The sequence below is a fragment of the Nycticebus coucang genome, chromosome 5 (assembly GCF_027406575.1).
Source record: "Nycticebus coucang isolate mNycCou1 chromosome 5, mNycCou1.pri, whole genome shotgun sequence".
Classification (NCBI taxonomy): Eukaryota; Metazoa; Chordata; class Mammalia; order Primates; family Lorisidae; genus Nycticebus; species Nycticebus coucang.
Window position 1 is genome coordinate 46200519 of NC_069784.1, and position 13512 is coordinate 46214030.

Consider the following 13512-nt stretch of genomic DNA (forward strand, 5'->3'; position numbering starts at 1 on the left):
CCTCTAAGGACAGACAAGCAAATAGAATTCAAACATTAAGTACGATAGTCCAGGAAATGCACAAAACGCCCTGGGAGCAGAGGGAAAGGGGCACCTTCAGGTCACCCAGACAAAGGGGTAGATCGGTCCCATCCAAACTGGGACTCCATGAGAGGAGGAGGACTGTAGGGGAGAAGGGAATGAGTTCAAGTTTTGTTGAGTGTGAAGTGCTTGGTGCAACATCTAAGTCAAGATGTCCAGAAGCAACTGAACAAGTGGGTCTGAAACTGAGGCGAGAGGTTGAGGATAGAGAGGTCACGAGCACACAGGTGGCAGTGGATGAGTAGAGCTGAGAGAGGCCATGAAGCATTATCAGTCACAGGGCAGGCAGAGGAAGAGGAGCCAGAAAGGAAAACAGAGAAGATTTAAAGAAGTAAGGCTGGAGCCAGATGAGAATGAACAAGATCAGAAAAATCAAGACAGGATTTTCAAGCTAGTCTCAATATTTTCAAAATATGAGTTTAATGAGAGTTAGTTAGCTATTTTTCCACAAAAGGTTTGTTCTATTTTTAAAAAATTTGCAGTGTCTTACACATCTGTTAAAAGGTTGAGAAAATAAATTAGAACTTTATACTGCGCACTTAATGCTAAAACTACCAAGCAAGACGCAACATTAGACAGCTTGGAAGGCACTTTGGGTTTTTTTCCTTTTTTTTCCTTCAGTGCTTCAGGGGATCATTATGAACTCCAATTATAGTTTCCCTGGTCAACTGTGGGAGTGTTGATAAATGGAGAGTTAATTGACTGTTGGAGAAAGCAGCCTTTACTCTAAGCGGGAAGTCTCCCTAGCAATGACAGAGAGGGGTTATTCAGAACCCAGCCTACGCCAGGAAGCCAGCTAACCCAATAGGTACATGAACCCATCAGAAAAATATTAAACCCTTAATCCTTCCGGTTTCTCACCTCTCAATGCACTCCTCCCCCACCACTGTCACTGGTGAATTATGTGAGACTTGTGACCTAGAAAGAAGTTTGTAGAGCAAATTAACCTCCCATCCAGTATCCCGATATAGTAGAAACAAGGGTGGCATCTGTACACATGTTTGAAAGCTGCTGGGTAGCCATTCAAGGCTTAGATCTGAGTTCTTAATGGTTTGACCCACATTTGCAATCATAATTTTAATAGAGCCTAGAGAAGCTGATTTATAAATTTGTCTCCAAGGCTGAGCCTTCCCTAAGAGAGATCCCAGCTGATGTTCTAAGTATGGCTAAACGGATGACTCATGTGTCTTCCCTGGGGGCTCTGGTCATGAGCTCCCCCCATGCTTGTGAGTTAGCAAGCTGTCAATTCTGTTACTGTCATAGCCAAAGACAACAAGTAAACTTGTGTTAGGGGATTGTTCTCCCCAGGCTGCCAGATTCCAGCACTGTCATGACCCCTTATGCTATGGCAAAGAATAAGAGCTGTTCTGTGGCAGCCAAGACAGTCTATGTGGGAATAATTCGCCTCCTGTCCCTGCTGGGGGGATATTGCTGGATTTGGAGAGGCATTTCTGAATGGTAGGGCTTGGGTGAGAAGGGAGACGGGAAAGAGATGATGGAAGAGGGACGGGAGCTGGCTGGGCGTGGGGCAGGGCCGCTTGCTGCCTCCTTGTGCGATTATCTGTATGGTAGTGGGTAGCTTTGAGTTTGTTCTCATCAGAATCGTTGGACGTGGGCCTATTCATCCTCATCATCACTGTCATCATTATCGTCTTCATCAGAATTGTCGTCGTCGTCGTCGTCGTCATCGTCATCATCTTCATCTCCATTGTCATCGTCTTCGGTGTTTATCTTTCCAGAAAGTACATCCTCAATCCAGTCTTCCAGCTCCTCCGCTGTAGGCAGGTCATCATCATCAGGAATGTCCATCCAGATGCTGTCAGCCTGCAGCGAGGGACAGAAGGAGCAAGTCAGTGAGTGAGTGGGTGCACGGAGGCTGGGCCAGACCAGGAGCTGTGCTGAGTGGGCCCCAGGGTCTCCCACACTTATCAGGAATGTGCACATTGTTAAATGGAAACTCCAAGTTCCAGGCTGGTCTGTGTTGTATTCTACTTGTGTAGCACAAAAGGACATGTGTATTCCGTTACTCAGTGGAATGCATGTATGAAGTTCCGTCAGATGTCCATCCACCAAGGCCTCCCTCAGAGACCAGGGACTGGCTCAGGCCAGTGGGGAATACCTTTCCTCTTCACCTTCTATCCTACTGTTCTAACTTGAGCATATTTTAAAAATTATTTATCATTGTTATTCATTTTAAAAGTGGTTTACAAAATAAATGAACATAGAGTTTCCTAGGAGACCGAACATAAGACCAACAGAGCCAAAGAACATTGCTAACCAGGCCCTGTTCCCAAGAGATCCCACCTTAATTCTGGCACTATTGATCCTTGTGATCACTGCTTTCTTTCCATTATTTGTGTGGCTGTGTCTGTCCTGCTTCTGTTTCATCATGGTGGAGATGTATCAGGTGTCTGGACTGAGGCCTAAGATTCCTCATACTCTACCAGCCCTCCTTGCCTGTCCCACCTGCCCCTCAGTGGTGACTAAATTGTGAGGATAATCCCCCAGCATGTGATTTTCTCCCTTCCCTTTTATAAACCTGGTGTCCTAGTCATGAGGTGGTTACCTGGCTGGGCTTCTAGGCCACTCCCTTCCCTTTTGTAAACCTGGTGTCCTGGTCGTGAGGTGGTTACCTGGCTGGGCTTCTAGGCCACAACCTCCCCATCACCCATTGAGCGATGACAGCTCCAGGCATGGATTTTCCTGTATAAAGAGACCTTTTCCCAGACCTTGTTTGGCTTTGAGAGGAAAGTTCTAAATCAGCGAGTCAGGTCAGGCTGGCCCCATAAGCAAGGAGATGTACTCATGGAAGAAAGCCAGGGAACCATAGATTGGGGCTGGTTCAGAAACCAGGTCTGGGCCACACTGGCAAGTTTCCTGAGCTCTGGCAGGACCAAAGTCCTGCTCATTTCTGAAGGAGCTGGACTCCAATGGATGATTCTACAATCTAGACTGCAGAGCAGAAGACAAGGCAGGCTGGGTGTGCCTGAGTAGCCTTCATGGGGGGCACTCACATCTGTCACATTCACCACTCCAATCTGTGGACGGAATAGGTCAATCTTGAAGGTCTTCTCCCAATAGGCAACAAGCTGCAGCAACAAAAAGCAAGATTAGACAACAGGCAGGAGACATTCCCTATGAAAGCCACCGTTTGTGGCTGGATCCACCCAGCATCTCATCATAGTAACTAGGTGACCATTGGTCAAAGGTCTCTGAAACAGTTGTGGGTACTTACGAGATTGAAGACTTGGACCCAGCCCTCAAGCACTTTAAATTTAAAGCGTTAAATAAAAGATGTCCTAGTACAAACTATGAAAGCATGTAATATATAAGCTTCTACAGCTACAAGGAAAAATATTACAGATAGTCTAACGTTGATTACCAAATTACTTGTGGCTCTTACACAGTTTATACAGCCATTCCCTTCCACTGCCCTTTCAATGTTCCACTGTAAGAATCCCTTATTTTGTGCCACTCTACTACATGAGACGGCTGGGGAAGCCACGATGTGCCATGAGTTGGCACACAAGTAAGTATTAATAAGAAGAGGGCTTCCTCATTCAGGCAGGCATGGGCTCTAGCCAGAAAAATCTCTGACTGGGGCAGGACTAAAGGAGCAAGAGGTCATAGGGCTAAGAAAATGGAAGAAGACCATCAGCAGGAAAGTCTCCCTGGCAAATACATGACACAATGGGAACTGGGAATATTCAGGAAACTGGAAATCAAAATAGTCTGAAGATCAGGGCTAACATATAGAACTGGCCAGGAGAACTGCAGCCCATCTGCAAGCTTATATAACAAAATAGATAAACCAGAAATACAACCAGACAGAAGCTAAATAAACAAAGCTGTGCTGTGAGCAGTCATGTGTGGCCAAGATGTTGTTATAATTACCCACTGCGATGACATTGGTCTCAAGTGTCATGGAGATCACTGCCTTTGTTTTACCCATCCTCTAGGTGGGATTGAGTTTCAGGACCCTTGGGATTACTAAAATCTCTCAATTTTCACTATTTAATCATAGTATCATCAGTCATGACCTGTGCAACTAATGATAATTCCCAGAATATAAAGTTATAATTTATAGCCTAATGATAACTAAAGTGCACTGATCACCAGCCATTCACTCTTACCTAGCACAGACCAAGTTTTGGCATCATGTAGACCTAGGTTGGAATATTATACCTACTACTTACAAGCTTTACTCTCTCCAGCTGTCAGTCTTTGCATGTGCGTGATGGGGGTTGTAATAACACCCATTTCATGGGGATGTGGAGAGGATTAACTGTCGTGATGGGTGTAAAGAACTTAGGATAGTTCCCAATCACAGCAGGGTATTAGCTGGCTTTGTTATCATACCACTGGCTTCAATTCTGTTTATTCTTTTTAAAACTAAGTGTAAGCAAAGCTTTCTGGCCATGGATCGCAGACGGACACAAGAGTTTGGATTTCAAGTTTCTAATATATTCAACTTGTGCTAGATACTAAACTAGGTTCTGGGAAGGGTCTGCTGACCAGACGGGCAGGCCCTTTGCCCTCAGAAAGGTTCCTCCTTCTCTCCACGAGTTCTTTTTACTTTTTATTTTAGATTAATATGAGGGTGCAGACAATTAGGTTACATTGCTTGCGTTTGTTAGGTAGAATCCAAGTTGTAGTTGTGTCCCTCACTCAGGAGGTGTGCCATGGGCCAATTAGGTGAGAGCACACCAATCCCCTCTTTCCTCTCCCCTTCCTCCCTCCTCTCCCTGCCAAAGTTCCTACCTCTATGCAAAATGCTCATCTCTGATTTTTAGTACGTAGTAATTCAGGTTGCCTGGGACCAAAGGACGGTCCCATCCAGGAAATAAAAGCAGTTCTAGGAGGGGTATGGTGGGGTGAGTGGAGGCTGTAGACCAGCTGCAGAAGGAATTACACCACTCCCTTGGGTGTACCCTACCCCTGCCCTGAGGGTCTCCAGGGAATGAGAACAGCAAGTCTGGCCATTTCAGCCTCACCACCAAGCCCCGCATTCGAAGCTGCCCCTAGGGCCAAGATCTCTCCCACGGATGGTGGAGGCACTGGGTTTCTTCAGGGGCACCTGCCTATCTCACCTCCTCCTTCTCATTAAACACAGATGTGGGGCTCGCAGGCGAGCTAGTCGGGCCCTGGCCAGAGCCACTCACCAGAGGAAAGTCATCAGGGTCAATCCACAGGACGCTCAGGTCAGGGTTGTCCGTGTTGTCCCGGGCCACCTGTTTCAGGATCTCCAGGAACTCGTAGCCATCTGAAGTGAGATTCAAGAAGATTGAACAACCCCACTCACCCACCATACATGGCTTCTGACATGGAGACCAGAATGTGGTTTTTCCATGAGGGTTTCTTAGGCCATTTGGTATACACCCGATTATAGTATCGTTTTATACAATGAGTCAGCTGAGAGTGCTGGCCACAAAGCAGCTTGTACAAAGGAAACAATAAAACATTTGAACAAAGGATTAAACGTTCACAGGGAACTGGCAGGTTTTTAACCTTGGAAGCCAAGTTCATTTGTTCATCTGCATGTGAAAACTGACCAGTCTTGGTTCAGAAAGGTCAACCCCAGAACAGAGAACCCCTGCTTGTCCTCACCGGCATTGGGCAGCTCTTGAAATGGAGATTCCCTCAGGGATCTCCCCCTAACATTTGCTCTAAGGACCAAGAATATTTAAGCCTGGACTCTTAAGAAATTCTAAAAACCTTCAGACTTAGTGAGCTTGTGATTTAGTTGGTTCCATAGCTTCTGAGATAGTAAGTGGAGTACTCTTCCCGCTGTCCCCATTTCCTGGTGTGCTGTGCCCTCCCTCTATTCAGTCAGGAGCAGTCACTGCCCCCAGGGAAGGGATGATTCATAAGAAAAGCAGAGACCAGCCTTACAAGAACACAAGTTTTTAGCCTTACAGTCCTAAACATTGAAGGCTGAGAGCACACAATTTTTTCCATAAAGAAAAAATTTAGGAGGATATTTAGTAAGAGATAACGTTCTCTCAACCCACAGCACGCATGTCCCACCCCAACTACAAACAGAGAAAAGAGCGGAGATTCTAGAAGGTTCCTGAGAATAAACTCTGTGCCTGTACCTACATGTGTGTGTGCAAGAACACAGTTACATGTGCATGTGCGTCCAAATATAGAATCTCCATAGTTTCAGGGAATCTCACCACATAAGGACACCCATGCTTTGTTTTAGAGTGAAACTCAGGAAAATGGGAAGATTCTAGAATCCCTTAGAGAATTAGTGAGGAGCCCTAGGGCAGAACAGCCTGTCAGAAGGCCCCACAGAGTTGTCTATGGTTCTGAGGAACATGGACTACGTGGGATGGGTGGGAGGGATGGCTGATGGCAGGCATTCCTGCAGCTGGGATGGGCAGGACGAGTGGTAACCTGTTTAGAGCCAGGGCCAGATATTGGGCAGAATGACAGCCTTCTTCATAGATGCCTGTGTGGACAGATGATGGTGACTCTGACCAGATGTACACCCCACCCAGGTCTGGCTGGGAACCAGAGAGACCCTGGATCTCTTGTATTGTGGTGTGGGGCTGGGAGACTATTAATTGTCAGACCCAGTTTCCACCACTCAGTGGTATATAGCTCAAAAAAAGAAATTCAGTTTCAGTTCTAAGCAATAAAATGATGTAGCATAGCTGAATTTGTGGCCTAAAATGTATACCTTTAATACAACCAACTCACACTTGCTAGGGCATTCAATGTGGTAACTGCCTTTTCTTTGCAAAGTCTTTCTTATACCCAGAATCCTAGCAAACGTGAGCTCCTCTCTGCGGCCTCTGACAAAGTTCTCCTCTCTCCAGGTATACTGGCCTTTGTTCGGCTATTTCAGACTCTTGGGAAAGGTCTTGGTACACTTCTTTATCTCTAATACATTCCAGGGAAAATGCATGCTGTTCCTAGCAGCTCTGCTCTGAGTCGGGGTAGTCACGTTAAGCGTTGCTCACATTGAAGATTCAGATCCAGGCCCCTGAGGCCTTACTACCTGGAAAGAAGAGCGAGCACTACTGGAGAAGAGGCTTTTTACGTCCTACAGCCCCGTCCTGCAGAAACATGGGGCTGGTCCAGTGATTTTTCAACCTCTGCTCAGAACTATATTGCAAATGAGATTATAAGGCAGACACCTGAGGTCAATATGGCTCAATGCTTTAGAGTTCATTTATCTATCATTGCAGGGTGAGGGGTGGAAGTGGAGCTGGGTACTGCTCTGCTCTTGCTGCCTGTAGGTGTGGTTGAGAGGGTCAAGCCCCTGCACTGTATCACTGGCTGCTGTGTGTGACACAATGGCTCCTCCTCTGGGCATGTGACGGTGTAATCATGCCGCTGCAAACGTTTGGAGCATTTATTGATCACTTGCTAAGTACTGGGTACTTTGCATTTTATCTTTACATCTAGTCTTCACAGAGGTTAAGAAGATGTTATTATCTCCACTTTAAAGAGAATGAAATTGAGAGCCAGGAAGAGTAAGTGACTTGCCCAGCATCACGCATGAGGAAGTGCGAGAGCCAGGTGTCTAACCCAGGCTTTCACTCGGCCTGTCTAGGACCATTTCCATGATTTCTACCCTCTGTGGTCTCAGCACTCCTGCCAATGTGGCTGCCGTCTTCCGTCTTCAAGTTCAGGCTTGAGGTCTCCAAATCTCAAGTGAAAGCTTCAACTTCAGGGAAGCAGCAGCCGGGACACTGAGAAATTGCCTCTGGTGCAGCCGCAGGGCTGGTGGATGGCCTCGGCCTCACCCATGCAATGGATAGACCCTTCCCTACTTCTAACCTGCTGCTGAGTCCTCTCCTCCCCAGGGTTGCAGGGTAAGGGGCTGGTTAATGTGGTGATGGCTCTGAGTGGGACTGCAGTCTCAGAGATGACCTAAATAAAGGACAGGGACCTGGAGCTGTGAGAACTTCAATTCCTTCCCTGCCACATGGCCTGAGAGCCCATGACCCAAGGCTGAGGGCTGCACATAGAGCCAGAAGGTTTCCCACGGCAAACGAGAGGCCTCTGGGAATCACATCTTTATGGAGGGAGAAACCAGTGATTATCCTCTCCTATTTCCCTGGCAGGACCTTGTGGGAATAAGCCTGCACCAAGCCCTCAGGGACCAGTTCCAGGCCAGCCACAGCCCTTTGGGAGCCATGACCCCATTCAGCAGACCCCCATCCCCTGCCTCCTGTCCACATTCCTCCGGGAACTGGCTGTGTTCAAAGGCACTAAAAGAAACCCTCCCTGCCTCCACGCCAGGTCTTTGCTCCTGGGAAGAGGCCCATGGCTTTGAGATGGCACCTGAGACATGTGAGTACCCCACCATTCCTTACCACAGCCTTCTTTTTCTGCTCTGTCCTATCCTGGCCCTAAGATTCCAGAATTGTTGAGAAAGTCAAACAGTACTGTATCGTAATGGAGAGAAGCTTAAGGCAGTGGTTACAGAGCCCAGACTTGGGGCTGGACTGCTGGGTTTGAATCCCAGTTCTAACACATATTATTAGCCTTGTGAGGTGTGGCCACATTTAGCTTCTCTGTACCTGGGTTTCCTCAGGCAACCATACTACCTATCACACAGGCTGTTCAGGGACAAGCACTGATGTTTGCTAAGTGCTTAGAACAATATTCATCACATAGGAAGAATTCAATGTTAAATCTGATAAACCAAATTTAAATTGGAAAGCTCAAAGAAGCTATAAGTGTTCCTATTTAAGACAATTAGTCTCAAAAAACATTCTATAAGAATCAAAGCTCAGGTGGAAGGGGGCTTGGAGATGTTCCTTCCAGGGCTGGTCACTGATTCTGTTCCACATGCGCAGACAGCAGCCTGTCCTCGGCATCGCCAGCTTGTTAGCGCTAATAGTCCCGGTGCCCTTGGAGGATATCCATCTAGCATGCACTCATGTAGAAACGCCGCCTTGCAAGCTTTCATCAAGTGTTATAAAGAAGATGTCAGGCTGACACAGACACATCTGGGGGTGGCAGGGAAGAGAGTCTTTCATTTTCAAACCTGTCATACCAGCAACTCTGGCTGGCCTCTGAGCGCAGGAGCCGGGAAGACGGGCTGCACCGCCAAGCAACAGCCAGGGCAGAGAGAAGGCAGGCTGCAGAGCCAGGCCATGGCAAGAGGCAGAGAGAAGGCGGGCTGCAGAGCCAGGCCACTGCAAGAGGCAGAGAGAAGGCGGGCTGCAGAGCCAGGCCACGGCAAGAGGCAGAGAGAAGGCGGGCTGCAGAGCCAGGCCACGGCAAGAGGTAGAGAGAAGGCGGGCTGCAGAGCCAGGCCACGGCAAGAGGCAGAGAGAAGGCGGGCTGCAGAGCCAGGCCACTGCAAGAGGCAGAGAGAAGGTGGGCTGCACCGCCAGGCCACAGCAAGGGCCAGAGAGAAGGCGGGCTGCAGAGCCAGGCCACTGCAAGAGGCAGAGAGAAGGCGGGCTGCAGAGCCAGGCCACTGCAAGAGGCAGAGAGAAGGCAGGCTGCACCGCCAGGCCACTGCAAGGGGCAGAGAGAAGGCGGGCTGCAGAGCCAGGCCACAGCAAGGGGCAGAGAGAAGGCGGGCTGCAGAGCCAGGCCACAGCAAGGGGCAGAGAGAAGGCGGGCTGCAGAGCCAGGCCACTGCAAGGGGCAGAGAGAAGGCGGGCTGCAGAGCCAGGCCACAGCAAGGGGCAGAGAGAAGGCGGGCTGCAGAGCCAGGCCACTGCAAGGGGCAGAGAGAAGGCGGGCTGCAGAGCCAGGCCACTGCAAGAGGCAGAGAGAAGGTGGGCTGCACCGCCAGGCCACAGCAAGGGGCAGAGAGAAGGCGGGCTGCAGAGCCAGGCCACGGCAAGAGGCAGAGAGAAGGCGGGCTGCAGAGCCAGGCCACTGCAAGAGGCAGAGAGAAGGTGGGCTGCACCGCCAGGCCACAGCAAGGGGCAGAGAGAAGGCGGGCTGCAGAGCCAGGCCACGGCAAGGGCCAGAGAGAAGGTGGGCTGCAGAGCCAGGCCACTGCAAGGGGCAGAGAGAAGGCGGGCTGCACCGCCAGGCCACTGCAAGGGGCAGAGAGAAGGTGGGCTGCAGAGCCAGGCCACGGCAAGGGCCAGAGAGAAGGCGGGCTGCACCGCCAGGCCACTGCAAGGGGCAGAAGAAGGTGGGCTGCAGAGCCAGGCCACAGCAAGGGCCAGAGAGAAGGCGGGCTGCACCGCCAGGCCACAGCAAGGGGCAGAGAGAAGGCAGATGCGTGCTGTGCCCAGGAGGACAGCGTGTGCAGGAGGAGATACCTAGCCTTGACCCTGGGGCCAGGAGAACAGACCCCGCCTCCTTCCAGGGAAGTGTGCCTGCCCTGAGCTGTCCACAATGGGTGGGTGGACTCAAGCTCTTGGCTGTGAAGGTCACGTTGAAAAGAATCCTTGGCGACGTGGGTCACCGGGTGAGGCTGTTGTGTAATTTCAGATTCCAAATATGGGAACATCGGAGGACAGAGAGCGGGAGGAAGTCAGACTGTTCTTCTCTGACCCGGATCGCAGGCCTCCAGGTGGTGTTGCTCGCTGCTGGTCTCCTTGCCCCTTCCCTGCTCTCCCGGGCTGCCCATCCGCAGGGCGCAGAGCAGCAGCACTGCGCATGCTCACAGCCTGCAGCGACTGGGGCGCTGGGCTGGGGTGATGTCCGCATCGCAGCAAGTCAGTGCCCAGAAGGAAGCCTTCAGGACGGCTAGGAGGCTATAAGCCTGTGATTTTGAGCATGCTGTTGAACTTCTCTGAGCCTCCATTTTCTTGCCTTTCGCACTTTGGAGGTGGGGAAGGTGAAGGGTGGCCGAGGGAGGAGGTGGAGGGAACGATCACTGGCTGTCGTGGGGAGTAGCTCAGAGAGGCGCAGTCAGTAGCAGGGCTCTGCGGTGCAGGGCTCAGGCTGACCAGCCCAGACCCCCGCAGCCTCATTCCGACTCCACTGCTTCCCAGCCGGGTTACCTGGGTCAGCTTCAGCTTCCTCAGCTACAAATGGCAATGAGAAGCGTCCCTCCCTCCTTGGTTGCTGTGTCAGATGAGTCCACAGTAAGCGACAATCTTCACGTTCATCACAACCGAGATGCCTTTGAAGATCAAGAGAGCCTGCTAGAATTTGGATCTTGGCTTGGAAACAGTAAGTGATTTGGGCAAGTCTTCCAACCTCTAAGATTCACTTTTCTCACCCAACATTGCACTAATAACACTATGTGTACATCTGCTGGAGTGGCTTTAGGGACTAAACAGGATGATCCATGCACAGCTCCCAGCACAGCTTCTCAGCCCAGTTAGCTCTTTAGAGGAACTGAATTATTTCCTGGATATATGGCCTTCTTCCCTTGGCAAGTGGGTAGGAGCCTGGTTGGGACAATAGGCTGTGTCTAACTTGTTAGCAACAGCAGAGGTATCCAGAGGGGCTGCCACTTGCAGGACTGAAATTCCTAGTCCTGGGGCCAGGCTCCTCTCTCCAGGTTACACATCAATGCCCTGAGGATAAATCAGTGATTAACTGCAGAGTCAGGGACTTTCTTGAAGACAAGACTTTCCCTTTCCAAGCCCTGCTGTGAGAAGGCTTTCTGAGCCCCTGACCCCTCCCCCACTCTCACCTCCACTGCTGTACCGCTTACAGCTTCCCAGTAACAAGCCCCAGCTTGGGCTCTTTTGGAGAAAGGCGTAGCTTTGGGCCCAGGGATATTTGTGCAAGGGGGAGGTGGAAATAGTTTAGGAGTTTGATTCATTAGAGCAGCAATCTCTGTCAAACAGGTTCTTACAACTTCAGAGAGACCTCTTTGTTCCATTGTTCCAGAGAACCAGACGGGCCTCCCCACAATCCTGAAAGGGGCCAGGGAGGGCGGGGAATGGAAGCCCCCCTGGAGTCTGGCCAGCAGGCTGCTGCTTACAGCAACTTCATCTCTGTTCACTCAGTCCCAGGGATCCGATTCTGTTTGATTACCCGGTGTAAACCTTAGGCAACTGCCTTCCTTTGCTGTTTGCTCCTCCAGGGGGAAAGAGGTTGCCAGAATCTGTCCAAGGAAGCTGAAACCACACTGGGAGGTTTTTTCTTTTGGACAAAGACTAGATTTCCTTGAAGAGTTTTTCTGACTCTGCAAGTCTATGATGGAAAATCCAGCACATTAGCAAATATTTAAAAAGTTTAATGAAGAAAGCAAGAGAACATTCAGATAATTTGGAACATAAACTTGGTTTTGAAACAGTGGAATATTATTCAGCCCCTCAAAGGAATGAAGTACTAATGTGTACTATACGTACATATAACAGATACACCCTAAGAACATCATGCTAAGTGGAAGATGCCAGACAGAAAAGGCCACATATTATGTGATTCCATTTATATGAAATGTCCAGAATAGGCAAATCTTAGAGACAGTAAGAAGTGGTTGCAGAGGTGGTGGGGACAGGGAATGACTGCTATGGGACTAGATGGTGGTGATGTTTGCACAACTTCATGACTATGCTAAAAATTGCTGAATTGTACACTTTAAAAGGGTAACTGTTATGATCTGTGGATTCTATCCTGATTTAAAAAATTGTATGATAAAAAAATTTGAGTTTCTGTCTGTAAGAAACAATGGAGGCTGATAAAGCATTTTTTTTAAAGCTGGTCTGAGAGTAAAGAATTTGGAGCTGAATCTTGATCAATCATCACAATCATGATCCAGTCATCTGCCCCAGAAATACTTATTGAGCACCTGCCATGGGCCAAGGCACTAGTGAGAATCAGGCATGCATCGATGAATGAGATCACGTGTCCCTCCATGATCTGCCACTGGGTGCTGTTGGGCAGTTTAACTTCTCTAAGCCTCTGTTTCCTGGATCTCTCTCTAGAAATGTACAAGAGGCTGAGATCCCTGGCAAACACCACTGAATTCTACATTACATGGGACAGGGTCCCCCAACCTGATGCTACATCAGACCTTGCTGCAGGGCCCTGTAAAATCGCAGGCTTCTAAGGATGCTGTCTCAGCCAAACCCAGCCCAGGTGGCTTTGGTGCTTGATGTTCTGTGCACCATCAGGTTTTGGAAACTCTGCCCAAGCACCTCAAGACCCACAGCCTGAAAGCTAAGCCATCCTAAGCCAGCATGAAGTTCCCTGTCTTCTCCGGTTGCATTCTGAATTGTTCCCAATTTTCCCAAACACACTTCAGAATCTCCACTTGCACGTCCCCTTTAGAGACCCTCTGTCTTTTTCTTTAGAGACCCACAGAGCACTGCCACGGGGATCTAGCACTTTACTACCTGAAAAATTAATTTTTCCTGCACTTCGCTCTCCCCTACTGTTGAAAAGAGTGAAACCAGGGAAAAGTTGTCCAAGTTCCAAAAATAAAATAAAGTTACTCATTTATAGGATGTTCTTGCACTTTTAAAATAAGCTGCTTGTTTAGCCCCATTCTCATTATTTAGGGGAGTATTTTCTATTCAGTTTCCTATAAGCATACAC

At 49.1% G+C, this 13512-nt stretch overlaps 1 protein-coding gene across 1 annotated transcript in view; it reads right to left on the reverse strand.

Annotated features, from left to right (window-relative positions):
• Positions 1–697: 697 nt before the first annotated feature.
• Positions 698–13512, reverse strand: part of CASQ2 (calsequestrin 2) — a 62464-nt gene continuing 49649 nt past the window's right edge. The window contains exons 9-11 of the mRNA XM_053591302.1: positions 5244–5344; positions 3096–3170; positions 698–1905 (exon numbers count right to left, since the gene is read on the reverse strand). Coding sequence (XP_053447277.1) covers positions 1699–1905; positions 3096–3170; positions 5244–5344 — 383 coding nt within the window. The 3' untranslated portion in view covers positions 698–1698. The remainder of the gene's footprint in view (positions 1906–3095; positions 3171–5243; positions 5345–13512) is intronic.